This window comes from Strix uralensis, chromosome 6 (genome assembly GCF_047716275.1).
Source record: "Strix uralensis isolate ZFMK-TIS-50842 chromosome 6, bStrUra1, whole genome shotgun sequence".
In the NCBI taxonomy this organism is placed as follows: Eukaryota; Metazoa; Chordata; class Aves; order Strigiformes; family Strigidae; genus Strix; species Strix uralensis.
The window spans coordinates 27,734,348-27,753,034 of NC_133977.1; the positions used below are offsets into that span (position 1 = coordinate 27,734,348).

Sequence of the window (18,687 nt, forward strand, 5' to 3'; positions counted from 1 at the left end):
GCCCCGGAGTGTCCCCGCTGCTGTGGCTGGGGGGGGGCGGGTGAGGAAGCCGGATGAGGGAGGGAGGGCGGCCGGTGGGGAGCCCGGCCGGGGCCCGCGGGGAGGCAGGCAGGGCCGGCGGGGCGGGGGGCCGGCGCGGAGCCAATGGGGAGCTGGGGCAGGTGGAGGGGGGGTTAAAACCCCCCCCGGTGCCGGCGGGCGAGCGAGTGCCCGGGAGGAGGAGCGGAGAGGAGGGCTGCCCCCGAGGGCAGCCCCGCGGAGCGCGGCGCGGCGGGGCCCCGCGGGTGGATGCCCGCCGGTGTCGGGGCTGGCCCGGGGCTGCCCGGCCGGGCTGTGCCCTGGCAGGGGAGCGGCGGGGTGCCGGGGGGCCCGGCGGGTCCGCACGGGGCCGGGCCATGCCCAAGCCCATGGAGAAGTCCCAAAACTTCCGCATCGAGGCGCTCCTGGCTGAAGAGCCGGCGCGGAGCGCCTCCCCGCCGGGACTGAGCCCCGGGAGCCCCGCGGAGAGCCCCGGCCCCGCCGGGCGCTCCGACACACCCTCGCCGCGGGCTCCCCCGGCCGCCGCGCCCCTCGCCCCGGCCGGCTTCGTCCCCAAGCCCGGCTTGCTGCACCTCCCCGGCCCCGGGCTCGGCGCCCTGCCGGCCCTCTACCCGTCCGCCGTGTACCCGCTCCCGGCCCTGGGGGGCCAGCACCCCGCTTTCGCCTACACCGGCATCCCCCACCTGCCGCCGCCCGGCGCGGAGCACCTGAAGGCGGCCGTGGCCGGGTCCCTCCCGCTGGAGCACTGGATCCGAGCCGGGATGCTGGTGCCGAGGCTCTCCGACTTCCACGGTGAGTGACCCGGGAACCGACCCTCCCGTCGGGTGGGACGCGTCTCTCGCCTCTTCCAGTCTCCGGGGGCCCCCGCCGGCACAACGGGGTGCAGGCCCCCTCGGGGACGGGGGGCTGAGGCTCTTCGAGGCCGCCCCTTCGCGGCTCCCCAGCGGTTCAGGAGCCCGGTGGGGGCGGCGACCCCTCCGGGCTGACCCCAATGCGGGGCTCTTGCTGAGCCCAGACCCGGTCCCCAGACAGGGCAGGTTTGGGGGTGCCATTGGCGGGGGGGGGCGCGACCCGCGCTCCGGAGACCTCGAGGGCTGCGGGACCGCTCCAAAGGGCAAAGTCTCGCCATACCCCGGCCCAGTGCTGCGGGACGGCCCCGAGGGGCACTGCCCGTCCCGGTACCGGCAGAGCAGAGCCGCTCCGGGCCGGGCCAGCCGCGCCCGCCCCAGCCGCCGGTCCCGCACAGCCGCCGCAGACTCGTTGGGCTCCGCTGCGGCGAGAAGAAAACGAAAATAAAGACACAGCGGCGGGAAACGGCACCGGGAAACGAATAAATCCCTCCCGGTGCGGTCGGGAACGAACCCGCCCGGTCCCTGTGGCGGGAGCCGCCCGCCGGGGCTGGGGCACGGAGGGATGCGCGGCCGGATCCGGCCCCCGGGCCGGGGCTCCGGGTCCCTGCCCGCCGCCGCGCACTGCTCGTGGGGGCGAGGAACCGGCTCCACGGGGCCGGTGGGGCGGGAACCGGGCAGCCCGCTCGGCTGCAGCCCAGCCCCGGTCCCTCCTGGCATGCGGGCAGGCACCGGATCCTGCGCTGCAGCGATGGGTCACGGGTGGAGAGGGTCTTGCAGGACATGGACGGCACAAGGACCGACTTCAGGCTTTTGCCCCACCAGGGACTGTCACTGGCCCCCCTGGCAGTGTGACCCGGACCCTGCCCAGTGCTTGGGGTGAGCGGAGGTCTGGTCGCCGCAAAGATGGGGCCAATGGGCAATAAACCAAGAGCGGCTTGTTAATAAACCCCCGGCAGAGTATCCAGATTTATTAGCTGAGTTTAGTGTTTTAATAACCTGGGACCCATAATTAATAAAAGTGCAAAAATGGAGAATATGAAACAACTTATTCATTGCTCCTTCCTCAAATTATACCTGGGCAGGTTGAAGGGAAAGAGGCTGCTCCCTTCCCCAGGCTGTCTCCCTTTCCCTGGTTCTCCCCGGACTGTAGGATAGGTCCAGCTGTGAAATGGTGGCACCTCAGGATGTGGAATAAGCCTCTGGTGCTATGGGCTGTGTGCACCCTTCAAGCATGTCATTAAGAGTTGGGGGGGGGGGAAATCTCTATTTGTTGTGGGTGAAACACCTTCCCGCTTCTCTGCCACGTTGTCCTCGTAGGGTCTGGGTCTGTTGGTGTATCTCAGCATCCCGGTAGCTTCATGCAGGGTTGTGTTTCACCAGAGTGGGATCACACCACTGCATCTGTCCCCACGGCCCTGAACGCAGCTTCTGGCCGAGGTAATGTAGAGATATTTGTGCATCAGCCCCCACCCTTTCAAGTGCAGGATCTGCTCTAGAGCTGGTTGTCTCCAAAACGCTGATGAAAGGAGTCAAATCCCAAATCACCGGCATGAGAACAGCTTGTGGAGGGAGCTTTTGGGCTGTGCTAGGACGCATGGGAACAGCATGTCAATGGGTCTTGTGGGAAGCACTGAGCTGGGCTCCTAAGGTAGCTCAGGGGAAGGAAAAGCAGTCTCTGACCCAAGTATTGCTTGATTGAGCCCTGGAGAGCCCAAAGTGGTAGAAACAAGGGAGACATGTGGAGATGTAACAAGGATGCAGCAAAAGCTGCTAAAGCAGTGGATTTTTAAACCAGTGACCACTGCCCCAATCCATACCCTTGCCAAAAGGTGTTTACTCCCAGATCTGGGGAGCCTTTTGAAGTGGGGACTCGTTCTTCCCAGACTGCCCTGTTAAGTACTTCAGCAATTCTCCTGCTGTACTTTTCTTGCTCCGGTTTGCTCCCAAGATTTGTCGTGCCAAACATAGCAATCACTATCCATTCTCTTTGGTTGCTTGGTTTGCACAGGAGGAGGAGGATCTGTAGGTCCCTCTCAGCCTTCTCTTTCCCCCACTACACAGTCCAGCTCCTTCCATCTCCTCTGAGTCAGGTTTCCATCCTGACTGCTTTCAAGGTTTTCTTCCAAATGTCCCGCTGTCTCAAAACACAGGGACCAAGCTGGGTACAGAGCTTAAGCTGATGCCTCCTTGAAGCAGAAGGATGAAGCTTTGTGCATTTGCAGCTGCTCTACCTGCCTGTACCTGCCCACGATCATCACTTCAGACTTGGGGGACTTAGCTTGGGTCTAGTCTCCTCTCCATGCTTCTCCCAGGGATCTTGCTCCCTTGGTCCTTGTTTCATGTTATTCTCAATGCCATGTAGACTGTGTCATCAGATCCTGTTCCTTGTCCGTCAGAGACTTGTTTCAGTCCTCTGGGAACATTTGGGTTCTCAAGTGTGTCCTCAGCCTTTCCTCTTGTGGGCTCGCTGCAAGCTGCAAGTCCCTTTGCAGCATGCTTTGTCCTTGTAGTCACCAGGACTGGTCCCAGCTGCATCTTATGGCTGTGTCTGGGCTCATATTGTCCCAGTGTGCTGGCCATGGTGTGGGGATGGGGACAGTGGGGTGGGTATGCAGGGACAGGAAGGGGCACCCGCCTAGGACATGCTGCCTGCAGACCCCTTCCTCATTTCTCTGAGGAGGGTGGTGGGCTGGGCAGGAGCCTCCCCCTGTTGGCACAGGGCTCCTGGGCTGCCTGTAGTTCCTGGGTGCCCTGTCTCAACACCCTGTCTAGACAGATGGACGGACCTGCCTGGCTGAGGTTTCCAGAGTGACTGAGCACAAGTGTCCATGCTACTGGTGCTGGTTGTGTTTAGCTCTTCAGGTAGCAGTGGACTGGAAGAGATGAACCTGAAAGCCTCCTAGGATGTGTTCTAGGGCATCCCAGAGGGAGGTCACCCTTGTGATTTATTTATAGGGGATTTCAGGACTAAATCCTGGAATAAAATCCTTCTTTAGCTGCATATGTAGAGATGTTTTGCAGGCACAGTCTAGTTTGGTCTCCTGGGGGCAATCAGGGTGGGGGAAGGATTGGGACAGCCCCTGAACTGGATTTGCAAGCTCTGTGGAGGGGGTGCATTGCACACACTCGCCCTGCTCTCACCTGCATATGGGGAGGTAGGATGCCGGAGAGATGGTCTGAGACAGTGGGTACCCTTAGGAACCTGGCCTGAGCTTGGGTGCTGGGATGGCTCAGAGAAGTGCTCCTGCTGCGGTGCAAGCGGGTGCTGTACCTTCCTCTCTAGCTGCCTCTGCGGAGCCGCAGGCAGCGCCTGCCTGCCTCTGCTGCAATGCGGAGTGAGAGGGCTGGGTGGGAAGGCCTGAGTGCAGGAACGGGCATGCCCTCGCTGCAGCTGGCAGGGATGCCGCTTGCCCCGGCTCCACTGCTCCCAACCTGGGTCCCTGTCCTAGGGCTTTGAGCACCTCCTGAACCACACAGGGGGAGCATTTGGCACCAGGGTGCTGTGCCTATTAGTATTTCTGGGAGCTGTGATTTATTTGCCCTGGCTATCAGTGTGGAAATGCAGCACAGTGGTGGGAGCCAAGTGCAGAGACCCGCCTCAGTGGAGAGTTGTAGGAGCGGGGAGTGGTGACATACAGCTGCAGACTCTTAGGAAGACCAAAGGATTCCCTGTGGGGGACCTGGTTCTCAGTTGGCTTTCCTGAGACACTGCTTCTCTGCATCACCCACTTACCACCTTAAGCCCAGGTCACATCCTGCCCACAGCAGCAGAGAGCTGGCTGATGGGCTGTGCTGGGCTAGGAGAGCGAACAAGACAAGTCATACCAAACTGCTTCAAAAAGCAATGCCTTACGAGGCTCACCAGGTGCACAGTGGTCTGGCATCAGCAGGAAACACAGGCTGTAAAACAGCTGGCAAGCAGCAATTGGGGGTCATGGTGGAGCAAGGGACTAGCAGAGGTAGCAAGTACCCTTACCCATGTTTCCCCACTGACAACGGTCAGGGCTGCTGGCAGGCCAGGGGAAGCCTCTAGTGATGGCCCTAATGCTGGTGAGACCACCTCTCCCCTTCCGAGCCCTGACATCTGGAGGAACACCTCCAAGGCAGACAGGGTGTTAATTTCCTCTCCTTTATCTGCCAGTCCACAAAGTTAAGTGAACTATAGCTAAACAAACCAAATTAAAACCAAGTGGGTTAATATCAACCTAGGATTACCCTTGTTATCAAGTAGACGGAACTGTATCAAATAAACCAACAATTCTTTATAAGCTTTATCTAATTATCCAGGAGGCAGCTGCCATGTAGAGCTCCTGGCCTCAGACTCGGAGGGCATTCCCAGTTCCAGGCCAAGCAATTTATTTACTGATATTGCAGCCAAATGCCAGGTACCCATCAGGGGGTCCAAGCTCTGCCAGGCTGAAGGGATATTGAGATGAGCTCTGATCCTGGATGTAACACTGGAGGAGATGGCTGGGCAGATAGGAAATCCTTTGGCAAGCAAAGCTGTGATGCTGAGGCAGTTGCTGGTCTTCTGGTAGGAGCTGGATAAGGGGGAGAACCTTCCCAAAGGGTTACTGGTTGTGATGGGGATGGGTTCATAGCTCAGCTGGTAGAACAGAGGGAGGTGAACCCTGAGGGGATGCTTGCTGTGCATCCCTTAGGAGGATGCTGTCCATGTCCATGTGACAGCCTGCCACAGGACAGGGCAGGACAGCACTCCATGAAGCACACTGGCAGGACAGCCTGGAGCTACCAGCTGTCACAAGACATCGTTTCCTCTTTGCTCGGGAAACTGAAATCTGCTTCACACCCTCGGACTCCACTTCCTCCTCCTCCCTCTGCTCCTTCCCCAGTGAGAAACTGCAGACCCTCTTCCTCCATACTCTCCCCACAAAAAGGAGCCAGAGCCCTTCAGGGAAGCTGACACAGGTCTGAGGCCAGAGGTGTTGACTGTTCAGGCCCACACTGACCTGTTGCTGTGGGTGGTGGAGGTTGGGTGGACCTTAAAGCTGTGTTGGTTTGGACTCACCCCATCTTGTCTGCAGGCCGGATCTTGGACAAGTCAGGATGGGGATCAGTGGTGATGGATAATAGTAGCTGCTGAAGGAAGGGTGTATTGTCAGAGGAGGTCACAGGTTAGGTGGCCAGACACACCTGTGTAGGCTGGGCTTTGGACTGGTGGTGGCTTGAACAACACCACAGAGGGGTTTGAGGGTTGGTTTTTTTTGTCAGCACTGGGGCAGGAGGCTGGGTGGGTTTCCAGAGTAGTCAGGGTCTGTACAAGGTTTGTAATGGACACCACTGCACTGAGAGCAAACTGGAGACACTGAGGTGGAGGAGCTGGGGCTGGCAGAGGGACCATGCTCCAGTGCTCGGTCCTCTGCATTGGTAGTCATTTGGAATATATCCCGTTTGGATTTATTTGGCTTTTGGGCAAACTTTCTGTTCTTCTTTTCCCTGCTAGACCAAGCAGCTCTCAGCATCCTACCTGGGGAAGAGAGTCAGTCCCCCAGGGGGGGTGTTGTTAAAGCAAGCTGCCTTCCAGCCTCCTCTGAAGCTGGACAGACCAAACTCCTGCTGCTTTTGGGGTCGAGACTCACTTCTGTGCTTCCACTCTTCCCACATCTGTTTTTAGTCTGACCACATCTGACCTTGCAGGAGGAGGCACAGAGGAGACTTTCAGGGTGGTCTGAAGGATTTCTGTGCTCCCCAGAACCAGGATGCAGTGCCCTAGGAGCTGAGCCCTGGGCTCTCTGCTTTAGGGTGGAGAATTCAGGCTGTAAATATGATATTTCTTCACCCCTGGCAAAACAGCCTCCAGCTCCAGAAAGCACAGAATTCCTGGATTACTGGATGCTGGGATGCGGGCACACCTTCTTCCCTTCTCTTTCCCCGAAGCATCCTCTACAGACCATGCCCAAAAAGAGGACCTGCTCAGAGGGACCCTTCCCTGACCCGGTACAGCCATCCCGTGCAGTGCAGCCCCACTTCAGGGAGGGACTGAGGCACTGGGTACCCCAGTGCACCCTCCTGTCTCTGGCAGCAAAGGGGGCTTGCTGGGTGCCAGAGCCCTCGGGCTGCCGGACACTGCCTGGGGCTGCTTTGTGTTATGCTCCCCAGCAGTCTTTCCCCCCCCACCAAGAAGCTGCAAGGTATGTTAGCTTGGGCTGCCCTGTCCCTGCAGATGCTGGTCCCCACGGCACCTCCTTTCCTTAGCTGAGGGGAGCCTTGTCAGATCCCTTTGGCCCTGTGTCTCCGCCAAGATTTTGTACAGCCAGAGCACCCACAGCCAGCCAGAGCCCAGATGGCAGCCAAGCGCTGCAGAGCTGAGCCATCTTTCATCTGACATTCGTATTTGTCCCGGAAATCCTTTGAGCCTCTCATTTGGTTTTAGCCTTGAATATGTTTTGTGTGCAAAATAATACACCATGTGCGTGTGTCAGAGCCGTTGGCACAGCGTGCCTCTATTCAGTCCCTAGTTTAACCAGCCAGTGGCTGCAAGGTGGGTCCCACAGGCTGTCTCTCCTGGCACTGTGGTGCTGCAGGTGCGGGAGAAGCTGTGTCCATCCCTGCTCCCACGAGGAGTTTGCAGAGCCCCACCCCAGCCTGGGCTCTGCCTGTTTGACCCGTCCCACCCAGCATCCAGGTACTTGGGATCAAACCTGGATCATGATCAGTTAATGCCCCCTTCATAAATTCCTACCTCGTGCGTCACCGCTGTGTTTGTGAAGGGCTCGGTGGACACCTCGGGAGATGGGCAGGTTGGGATCAAAGCTGGAATCTGGGGGAGATAACGTGGATGGTGCCCCATGCCCTGCAAAGCGGGTGAGCTGGAGCGACCCTTGCCAATCAGGGCATGTCTCTGGGTCCACGATGCTCCATCTTGCCCCCTGAGACGTATCAGTGGGGATGTGCGAAGGACCTTTCCCATTAATGCCCCCCCACGCCACTCTGGCACTTTACTCCCAGCTGCAAACCTCTGGGTTTGATTGCCGCTGTGGTGCTGGGAGAAGCAGTAAAAGCTGAACCCCGGAGCGACAATAAAGCCAGCGGAGAGGAGATAAGCGGGGATCAAACACGGCGCGGCAGCCACCCCACGCTGGACTCTCAAAGGTCCCTTTGTTCCTGCTGCCTCCTGATTCAGTGCCGCGCTGCCTTCAAGGGCTGTGGGCGAGATAGCGGGGCTCACGGGCAGCCCTGCCGCCGCAGCCCCTGGCAGTTGGGCAGCCACCTGCGTGGCCTGGCAATAAAAAAGAAGGATTAATTTCAGTCACAGGACTGATCCCAGTTGCACACCGAGGCCTGATAACGTATCTTGCTGGTTCCTATCAGCCAGGCAATAAAGCCATTATTGGGGCGGGAGATGATGGAAGAGACACTCACTTTCGTCCTTGTCCCAGGCTTGCTGAAGGGGTGTCCCCTCCAGCACCGCTGCTTTCTGACCCCTGCCCGCTGTCTGTTCCACAGCCACCCCGCAGTCTGGCTTGATGGGGAAGTGCCGTCGGCCCCGCACAGCCTTCACCAGCCAGCAGCTCCTGGAGCTGGAGAACCAGTTCAAGCTCAACAAGTACCTGTCCAGACCCAAGCGCTTTGAGGTGGCCACGTCGCTGATGCTCACCGAGACACAGGTACCTTGGTCCCGGGGGGTGGAGCATAGCACCAGGCGGCTGTCAGGAAGGGGTGTCAAGGTCATGGGCAATGCTGATGCCCCTCGCTTGGCTGCCATCAGCTCCACACCCCGCTGCCACCATCAGCACCTCTTTCCAGGGCATCTCCTGCAGAGACCTGCCTGGTGGGCTCCAGGCTCTTCTCTTGCAAAGGGGCACCCCAGAAATACTGCTCCTCTTTTTACCCGGCACCCCCAACTTGGGTTTCAGAGCCTTCCCATCCCTCGCTGCACTGTGGGAGGGGGCTTTTTGTGAGGCTAAAATTAAAATGTCCCCATGCACGTCCTTGGGCATTCTGCAGAGGCTGGGCAGTGGGAAGGGAGCAGTCCCCTGGGTACTCTCTCCCGGTGACAACCTCAGCCTCCTTGCACAGATCTGCAGCACTACAGGATGCCCTGCAACAAAGAGGCTTTGGGGGGACCCTCCATGCAGGGAAGGTGAGGGGGTGAGTGGGGACAGGATGGGGCAGGGGGACACACTCTCCCCTGGGGGCTCTCCCTCGGTAGGTGAAGATCTGGTTCCAGAACCGCCGCATGAAGTGGAAGCGGAGCCGCAAAGCCAAGGAGCAGGGGCCTCAGCCGGAGGCCGAGAAGCAACGAGGGCTCAGCAAAGCCTGCGAGAAGCTGCTGCCCAGCGAGCCCCGGGGACAAGCTACTGAAAGCCCGGAGTTCATGGGGCGCAGCCCTGGCTCAGGCTTCCTGCACCACAGCACTGCCGAGCTGGGCTACAGCCCGGACTCCTCCTGCTCGGGGGGTGAGGAGGAAGAGGAAGAGGAGGACGAGATGGGTGCCACGGAGAGGAAGATCGGCTCTGTGTTGTGAAAGTCGGACAGAGCCAGCCAGGGAGAGGGGCCGGGCTGCGGTGCTGGGGGTCTCTTTGCTGGCAGACACAGACTGTGCCTGAGCGGAGCAGGGGGGGGCTGCAGGGCACCTGCTCCCCTTTAACTTATGTGTGTTTGGATCCTATTTAACTCGTAATTATTCCTCTGTGTGTATCTGGGAGAGTCCCCACATCCCTCCCCTATAAAGCTGTTATCCAGATGCCTGTGCTCTTCCTTAGGGGTTGGGAGGTCACCGCGCTGCCCTGCCAGGGTCCCTGGGAACCGGGTGGGGACAGCAGACTTGCACAGCTGGCATCCTGCTGGCACAGCTGGAGGGGAGAGACCCCGGACCTTCCTTTGACTGTGCGCTGCCCCTTCTCTGCCAATATGACAGTGCCTGGAGCAGCACATCCCTGCGTGCTGCCAGCTGCCCTTCCCTTCGGTGGCATGGAGGGCTGGGAAGGAGGATGCCCAGGATGTGTGCCAGCCTGCCCTGCCTCCTCCTGCATCTGTGGCATCCCTGGTGGGGTCTGCACTTTGCAGGGCAAAACTAATCTGTCCTGCAAAGCAGAGCTGGTTAATTGGCTAATGCAGCAGTGCTGTTTTCCATGCTGCAATTAGCCTGGTTGCATTGGTGTGGCATTGCCCCGAAGTGAGGTGGGGATGGAGCCCTCCTGGGTTTAGGGAAGTGCTCAGACTCTTTGTGAGGGCTCAGTGCTGTGGTGTCCCCCCTTCTCCCATGGTGATGCTGAAACACTCTCCCTTTCTGGGCTCATTTCATGATCCTCTTGGGACCCTGCTTGCTCTGGTTGAGCTCAAATAACCCCTGGTAGCAGGATGACAACAAACATCCTCTTCCACCTCCTAGAAGCACTAGGGTTAAGCCCTGACCCCTGCCCCCAAGGCGAGCAGGCTGCCCTTGTCCTCAGGATGCTGGAGGGTCCTGGCAGACCCTATAGACCTCCCATGCCTCCTGCACGCTTTCTGGGCCTCCCCTTGGGGATGCTGAGATGGCCGTGAAGGCAGAGGAGCCAGCCCTGCAATGTCCAGCCTCCTCAGCTCGAGGGGCAGCATGTAGGGCTGCAGGAGCTGGGCAGACTGGGCTGGGTTGCCCCGTTCCCAGGCAGCTGGTGGTGTCTCCCTCCTGCCTCACGTCCTGCTGTCCCCTCCTCTCTTCTCCTTGTCCCTGCCTGGGGGTGGTAGGGAGAGCTGCCTGCCCCCGGGACGTGGGGGTGAGAGCTGCTGGGGGGCAGCAGCCCCCAAGGAGCCCTGGGTCACCTCCAGCAGCCAGTCAGCAAGGGATGGGGCAGGTAAGTGTTGGTGTGGGGCTCTCTCTCACACCTCACAGGCTGGGTAACGCCTGGCAGCTGCTGATGCTGCCACAGGGATGGGGAGCAGCACCCTGGGCACAGGGGGACAGTTGTGACGCTTTTGGGACAGAGGGATGGACAGGGGAAGCAGATGGTTGGAGACAGGAGCATGGGGACGGACGGACTGACGGACGGACAAAGAACGGTCCTGTGTGGCGTGACAGTGACCCACAGTGGCTGCTGCCAGCTCAGCAGCTTCCCCCTGGGTGTGTGGCATCCTCGGTGTTCAGGTCCTTTGTCCCCAGGCAACCCAGCCCAGGGCATGGCAGTGGAGTCCGGACCCCTGGCACTGCCTGGGTGGGAGCTCTGGTCCTGGGGATGGTTCAAGGGCAACCCTTGCTCCAGGCGAGGAGATGTGAGTCAGGGCAGAGGCTGGATGCCAAGGAGCCTGTGATGGTTGGTGTACTATGGAGCAGGAGAGGAATAAATGTGGGGAAGGGGGCGGAAAGACACAGAAGGAAGTGAAAGGAGGGGAGGGAGAAGTAGGAAAGGATGGTACCCAGTTCCCTGCCATTGACCTGCAGGGACAGAGGGGTGGGAGAGACCCAGCAGCCCAGGAGAGCTGTGCCCCCCACAAGCAGGCAAACAGGACTGGGCACGGAGATGCTGGCAGATGCCAGGCCACAGCTGCAGGAGCCTCAGGGCTAGAGACATCTACCACCCAATGTACAGCCTGGTCATCTGGCAAGGGGGGAGCAAGGAGAGGACCACAGGCTGGGGCACACCAGGGCAGGGCTGAGGTGAGGGGGACAGGGACGGCAGCGGCAGAGAGGAAAAAGAGAGAAGGAAAGCAACAAGAAAGAGAGTGCCAGGAAAGGGGGGGGATGCTGAAGGGATGTCACAGACTTAAAACGTTCACCTTGATGGGCTGTGACAGGTTTAATTTCCAGAGTACAACCATTAAAGTGATGGATGGGAGGCGTTCATCTCGTGCCTGGCGCACACGGGCCCGCCGTGGCTGCAAGAGGGTTTGTTTTGTTGCTGTTATTTATGAGGTTGTTTCTGCAGGAGCCAGGCACTCGTCCAGTACTGGGGAACAGAGCAGGGGACACGATTGATGCCGGAGGAGTTGGGGTACAGATTTATGGCTCCTTAGCTGGATGACTCATGTTGTAAACATCGACAAATACCATTAAAGATGCATCTCCTCCCTGCCTCTGCCCTGGCACCCTCCCCATGCTGTGGGATGCAGCCAGACCCGCTCTCCACCATGCTGCTACCTGTGCACCACAGAGGGGCTGTCTGGCCCTCTGCATCAGGGACACAAGGGTCCTTCCCTCCCTGAGGGACATCCAGGGCCCTGGAGAGATGCAGGAGTGACCCACGGTGGTGGTGGTGCCCCATGGGAATGATACTCGGCATACCCAATGGGCTTGCACAGCCAGGGCAACCCAGCCTGTGTCCTTCTGCCCCTTTGCTGGTCTTGACACCATAACTTCTTTCAGCAACAGCCACAACTTGTTATTTGTGTCACCAATGCTCCAAGGAGTTTGGGGTGCTGCCCCATCCCAAGGTGCCACCCCATCCCTATGCCAGCGCTCTCCAGCCTGCTGCACCCCTCTCCCCCTCAGCATCCCTACCTCTTAGCCCTGCAGCCTCCTCACCCACCCATCCTGCACACCCACGTACTTCACAGCACCCCCTTTGCTGACTCAGCTTTGCATCCCTCCCCTTCACCCATCCTCATCACCCCTCTCCCCTGAGCTCTCTTCTGTACCCATCCACCTGCCTCCTGCATCCCCTGCACCCCTTGGAGTGCCCCCACCCCTCCTCCATCTCCCTGCCCCTGAACTCCCCCATCTCCTCCTGGTCCCCATCTTCCCCTGCATTGCTTCCCCCCCGCCCTGCCATCTCCCCCTGCACCCCTCCATCTTGCCCCTGCACCCCTGAGAACTCCCCACCTGCCCCTGCAACCCCTCCCTCTGCACCCCGAGCCCCCCCCCTCCGCCCCGCCATCTGCCCCGCTCCGCGCGTCCCTCTGCTGCCCCCTGGCGGTCGTCGCCGGCAGCCGCCGCAGCCGCGCCCCGCGCGCGATTTGACCCCAGGCGGCCGCCGTCGTTGTTCCGGGAGATGCCGCCACCGCCGCGTCCCGTCTCCATAGCAACACGGGCCGCGGCCTCGTGGCGCGGCCGGCACCGGAGCGGCACCCGAGGTGGCCCCAACTCTGCGATGGGGAGCTGGTCTGGCCGTGCGGGCCCGGGGGGCGGTGGCGGCACGGGGCCTCGGCTCTGCACCGGGGGCCAGTCAGGGTTACAAAGGGCTGGGCCGTGCCCCGGGGAGCTGGGCAGGCTCTCGCTGTAGGGAACACGGCCGTGCCACAGCCATGAGGGTTTTAGGGGGCCCGGCAAGGCTATAAAGCAGGGCTTTGCTATACCGGGCTCTGTGAGTCTGCAGTGGGCTGGGCAGGGCTGTGCTGTAAAGGCCCGAGGAGAGCTCTGCCCCGGGGGGCTGAGCCGCCGGTGAGGCGCGGGGAGGGGGGGAGTCATGGTCTGTGCCAAGGAGGCTGCTGTGGCAGCCTGGGGACAACGTGGTCTGTGGAGAGGGCTGGACTCAGCTGGTGAAATGGGGACACTACTGGGGACACTGCAGCCCCTGCAGGGAGGTGTGCCACCCTGAGCCTGAGGAGGTGTCCTCGGGTCTCTGGGAGCACCTGCGTCTTGGCAGCAAAGACTATCTGGGTGCACAGGAGCAGCATGCATGAGGACTTCTTCCTCTCGTTTTTCAGATGCTTGCTCAGGTGCATGGCGAGCCCCAAAACTCTGACTCTTTTCAGAAGATGCACAGTGGCTGTGTCAGGAAGGTGAGTGGAGGAGCAAAGGGTGCCATTGTCATGGGTGGATTTACGGGCAGGGAGAGGAGAAAAACAAAAAAAACCTCTTTAGCTTTAGCTTCCCTCGATCATGACATCCGTTAGTATCTGTTGTTGAGACTGTGGCCAGGAGGTGTCCCCTCTGGACTCCTGGAGCAGGGCTTTTGGTGACTCCTGGAGCTTTGCCGCAGGGTGGCTCCTCCCGTCCTTGCCAGAGTCAGAGACTTTTAGCGTAGAGAAACAGCTGTTTGAGTGACTTCTCCTCCCTCCTTTCCAAACTGCTAATGTCCCCGTTGCAGCTCCCTAAGCTGTCTGCAAGAAAGGCAAAGAAGAAAGGCGTGTTCTGGGGCATTGAGGTGGCTGAAACACTCAGGTGGCATGGCTGGGAACTTGGAAAAGAAATGATCAAACATCTGATCTTGAAAAATGTTCATGAGAAAACCCAGAAGCTGAGCTACAGGTGCGTGGGAAGTTTCTTTCTCCTCCGTACTCCTCACACTCTCACTGCATCTTCATCCCTCCGCTGTATCAGTCATGTTAGCACCTTTTCTTGGATGCTTCTGCCCCCTCTCCCCTTGAGCACTGTGCTGGAGACAGCGCATGCACACTTACATAGCAGGACAGAAACCTGCTAATTCAGAAGCACAGCCCTTGTTCCTGGCAGGAATATTTTAAATGAAATGCCTTTTTAAAATTCTGTTTTGCTGATACTTCTGTCTGTGAGGCATTTCCAGTCTAGTGAGATTTTAATTGTGGATGTATGCCAGCCAGTCACTAGTGTGTCCTAAAACCATTGCTCCCGCGAGCCCCACTGAATGTTGAGCCATTACAATGCTCCCTGTGACCCCCCCTGCTCTGAAACTCAAATGTTTCTGCCAAATGTGTTTTGTTCATGTTGCATGGCCTGGGAATGTAAAATATTGTTCAAGGAAGGCGTAGGTACTTAGAATTGGGAATGGGTTTCCAGGACACCTGGGTTCTGCCCCTGTTTCTGCTGATTTGCTACCAAGGTACCCTTGGGGTCAGGTGTGTAAAGTGCTTCTAATTGTGGGGTCTGGAGGTTTTGATTCTTTATTCTCTTTTCTGCTATCTAACTTAACAACAGCTGTATGCCCTCAGACAAAATCTCTTGTTTTGATTTCATTATCCAGATGTCCTTCCACACGATTCTTCTTCACCGTTTTTCCGCAGCCGATCACTCTGAGTCCTGGTATGTCCTTAACTCTGCCCATCGTTTTCCGGCCCACTGAAAAGGTAAAGTGGCAACATCAGAACTGTTCTCAGTGCTCAGGCTGGCTTCCAGGGGGGCAGTGGGCCTCTGTCTCTCTTGTCCTTTCTGATCTGTTTTCACTTGAATGAATCTGTCCTTAGGGAAGGTTCTAGCATGCAAAGACTGACCTTCCTGCTCTCCCCACATCTTCATCACCTGAGGGAGCCCTAACCCCTCACTCTTCTGCAGAGTTTGCCAATAGTTATGAGAGGGATCCTCACAAAAAGCATTCCCAGTTTTCCACATGCTGCTTCTGGCCATGAAATCAGTAAGATAAAGTGCTTGAACTGTCCACACCTGTCTTAGATCCCAGGGAGACTCAGCTGGGTGGTTTTAGTGCAGAACCTTTGGTTGAGGGACTCACTCTCTGCTTTCTTACAGGAGACCCCAAGGCCTGTAAACTGAAGGGCTACTGATTTTCTATAAGGGATATGTCAAGGGCCCCCCTTCTTTTGGATGGGGTGGGTTTCTTTAAGCTTTATTTTTAACAGCAATGATTCTTTTTACCCAGCCCTTTTTCTTGATTTTCAGCTTGTTCCTGGTGTCTGTCTTGGCTCTGCGTGTTGATCTCTGGCTCTTGTCCACAGCTGTATGTCTTTGATGTGAATCTCAGTCCTAGCCACAGAGCGTGATCATTGGGCGGATTCCCAGTACCCTGCTCTCTTTAGTATCATGATTTTCTGATGACTGTTCAGTGTTCCCTTTATGAAATAAGCTGCTGGCCTTGTTCCATTTTCAGCAAATAGTTTGTCTGCACCACATCAATCGCTAGAGCAGGAGGCTCCCTTTCTCAGAGAGAGCAAGGACTGTGTGTGCTGCAGTGCCCAAGGTCTCTCCTTACCTCTAGAAGTGGTACTCAGGAGAGGTGATGATTGGGGAGCATGGAAGACACGTATCTTGCAATTCCTTCTATCTTAGCTGGTTAGCAGATGTCCTGGGGCTATTAGTCCACAGTGCTGTCAACGCTGCATCTTTAAGTTGTGTGTTATCCGCTTAGGTCTTTAGTTGACAAAGCACTTAATCAAAGACTAATATTTCTGTGCTCATGGAGCTCAAAGAAAGGTTGTGCCTGCTTCAGTTTAGCTGAATTGGGATCTTGAAAACACAGAGAGAAATCCATCTGCATCGAAACAAATCAGGCAAAACAAATGCGGTCTTCAACTGCTCTCTCTGAGGGTGTTTGTGTGTCCCCTGACAGGGTGAGGAGTATGCCTGAGTACCTTACTCACTGCCTGCCTTTTCTGAGCGCTTCATATGCGGTCTGTCCTGCACAGAGGCCTCCCCTGGTGCCTCTGGTAACTGATGTTTTTTTCCCAGCAGTCTCACAGAGGTGAAGGTGATGGGTGCTCAGGGGTGGAGCTGCAGTACCTGCAAGATGGAGCCTGTCTAACTGCTATCTTCCCTTGCTTTTCTGTGCAGAGGGAGTATGAAGACAGCATCTGCTTTAAGAAGGCTGAGGGCGAGTTCTCTGTCACCCTGCGTGCTACACTTCCGCACGCGTGTCTGTCCTTCCCAGCTGCTGTCCAACTGCCCATCTGTGCTGTCCACAATGTCTCGGAGACAACATTCCCTGTGCGCAATGTTAGGTGAGTGAGACGTGGCTGGGAAGACCCTCTTTCTGTTTTGTCAGGTATTTTGCCACCTTCTTGGACTCTCCAATGAATGCAGATCATTCCAGTTGATTAGATCTGCTGGCTGCCTTAATAGGCAGCAGACGTCTGCCTCCTCTGAGGTCATGGCAGAAAAGGCAGCAGAAATGGTAGTAGAGGTCATATCTCACTGTGGACACATCTTGGCACCTTACATCTGTCCATTTCCAGCATATGCTGAGAACCATCCACACACAGGAACTAGTTGGGGACCAGCATGGTGTCCCACTGAGAACATTCCACATTCACAGGACAGGCCTGGGCTTCTAGTTAATCAAAGGCAGCCTGCCTGAGCTATCAGCTGGTAACATTCTGGTCTTTCTGTGACTTGACTTCTCTTCCCTCAGCACAGGAATGCCATAGGGATGGCAGTGGAGTTGCTGCTGCTCAAGCCAAAATCTTTAATTTGGAGGCAGGCAATACAGAAGTTGGAAAGTCTCTCCAGTGCCTGCTATTAAGTTCATGGAGTGGCCCAAAGCAGTGGCACTATTCTGTGGCTTGGAGTCATCATTTAGGAGCAAAGATGCTCCCAGTTACCAAGACAGTCTTATTTTAATGAGGGAAGGACAGTAATTCAGGCAGTATTGTAGAAAGGAGTGCAGTGAAAGGAGAAGATGTACTTCCAACCATTCACAGTGAGAGCAAAATAACCTTTACTAGTTGGAAAATGGCCTGTGCTCCCCAAAGCAGTCAGCTGATGCTGTAGGAGGGTGGGAATGACAGAGGGCACATGTACCTTCAGCAGAGCAAGGTATCAGCCAGAAACGATTTCAAGTGATTCATTCTCTTCTTAGAAAAATCATTTGTGCTGACTGAGAGGTCCAGGGTGGTGAAGGATATGGATGGTAAGTAACACACAGCTTGGAATCAATAAAATATAAAAAGCCAATGGTATGTCATGTTCTTTGCACAAATCAAACAAGCAAAGGGAGTTCTGGAGAGTTGAATGAGGTATTAGGAAAACAGCTCAGACCTCTCTTCTCACCTGGGCATATAACAGAGGAACAAATGTTCATTTGGAATTAAGTAGCAGCAAATTTAGATATAGGAAAAGCAAATACTTCATTCTGGAGCTGATTTATTTGCTATCACATGATGAAGCTGAGGAATTTTATGGCCATTAATAAAGTTCTTGGATGTAATAGCTAAGATTCATTAAAATGGGAACAGAGCATTTGCAGAGACTAGAGACAAATTTCTTCCCAGCATCACATATTTGGCCAGATGCATTAGGGAACCTGCCCTTCAGCATTGGTTGCTTCACATCCTAACTGAATAACCCACTGGGAAACATCCGTCATATGTGTGATTGCACAGGCAGCAAAGGATCCGTTCATCTACTTCAAACATATCTCCATTTCCTAGTGATCTCGCTACTGTGTTTGCCTGGGAGACACCAAGCCCTTTCTACATGATTCCTGACCGCGGTGTGCTGGACCCCAATGCTGAGTGCATGGTCAAGGTGGTCTTCCAACCCAAGGTGGCTGTGGTGTATGATGTGGCAGCAACATGCTGGTTTGGAGGTGAAGAGAAACAAATGAGGACTATCCAGCTAAAAGCCCTGGGTGAGTCTTTCTTGCATTTAGCCCTCAAAGGAGTGTGCATCATCCCTAACTGTGGAATAGCATTCCATGGGGATACACGGAGGTGCTGTGCTCTGAGGCTGTGCCACAGTTGGTTCAACCCGCTGATGAGCAAGTGAAGCCCATGGTTTGAAAGTGGCCTGTGAAATTCTCTAATGTACTTTTGTCGATTTGGAAGTGTGATCTGAAGAGACACAGGGTCCAATGTGCCCTGTGGTGTGCTTTGGCCAAATCAGCATTTCTGGAGCCTGCTTAAGTTGACAGAGGGGAAGAAATGAGAGGATTTCATTGGCACAATGCAAAAACCTCCAGAAACTCCTGGTCTTGTCTGCACTCAGTCTCTCCTGGCTGTCCCTGTTAGACAGAGAGCCAGAGGGAAATTTTTAAAGCTTTCTGGATGCAAGCTAGAATAAGCAATGGTTTCATTACCAAGTTCTTACCTGAAGTACCTTGTGTGGCCACTGACAAACAAAAGATGTGACTCTGAGTTTAGTAAATTAGGGCTGGAAGGGAGCTTATTTGGTTCAAAGCATGGCCAACTTTGAAGGTAGATCCAACTCCAGAATTACCTGATGTTGTTTATCCAGCTGAGCGCTGAATATCCTAAGGATGGAGATTCCACCTCTCTT

At 56.5% G+C, this 18,687-nt stretch overlaps 1 protein-coding gene and 1 pseudogene across 1 annotated transcript in view; both read left to right on the top strand.

The window, feature by feature from the left end:
* The first annotated feature begins 288 nt into the window (after positions 1-288).
* On the top strand, positions 289-9,378 carry LOC141945367 (uncharacterized; annotated as a pseudogene).
* Positions 9,379-13,508: 4,130 nt separating this feature from the next.
* Positions 13,509-18,687, top strand: part of CFAP65 (cilia and flagella associated protein 65) — a 32,809-nt gene continuing 27,630 nt past the window's right edge. Inside the window, exons 1-5 of the mRNA XM_074872302.1 lie at positions 13,509-13,547; positions 13,865-14,016; positions 14,708-14,810; positions 16,246-16,412; positions 17,841-18,040. Of these exons, the coding sequence (XP_074728403.1) occupies positions 13,524-13,547; positions 13,865-14,016; positions 14,708-14,810; positions 16,246-16,412; positions 17,841-18,040 (646 nt within the window). The 5' untranslated portion in view covers positions 13,509-13,523. The remainder of the gene's footprint in view (positions 13,548-13,864; positions 14,017-14,707; positions 14,811-16,245; positions 16,413-17,840; positions 18,041-18,687) is intronic.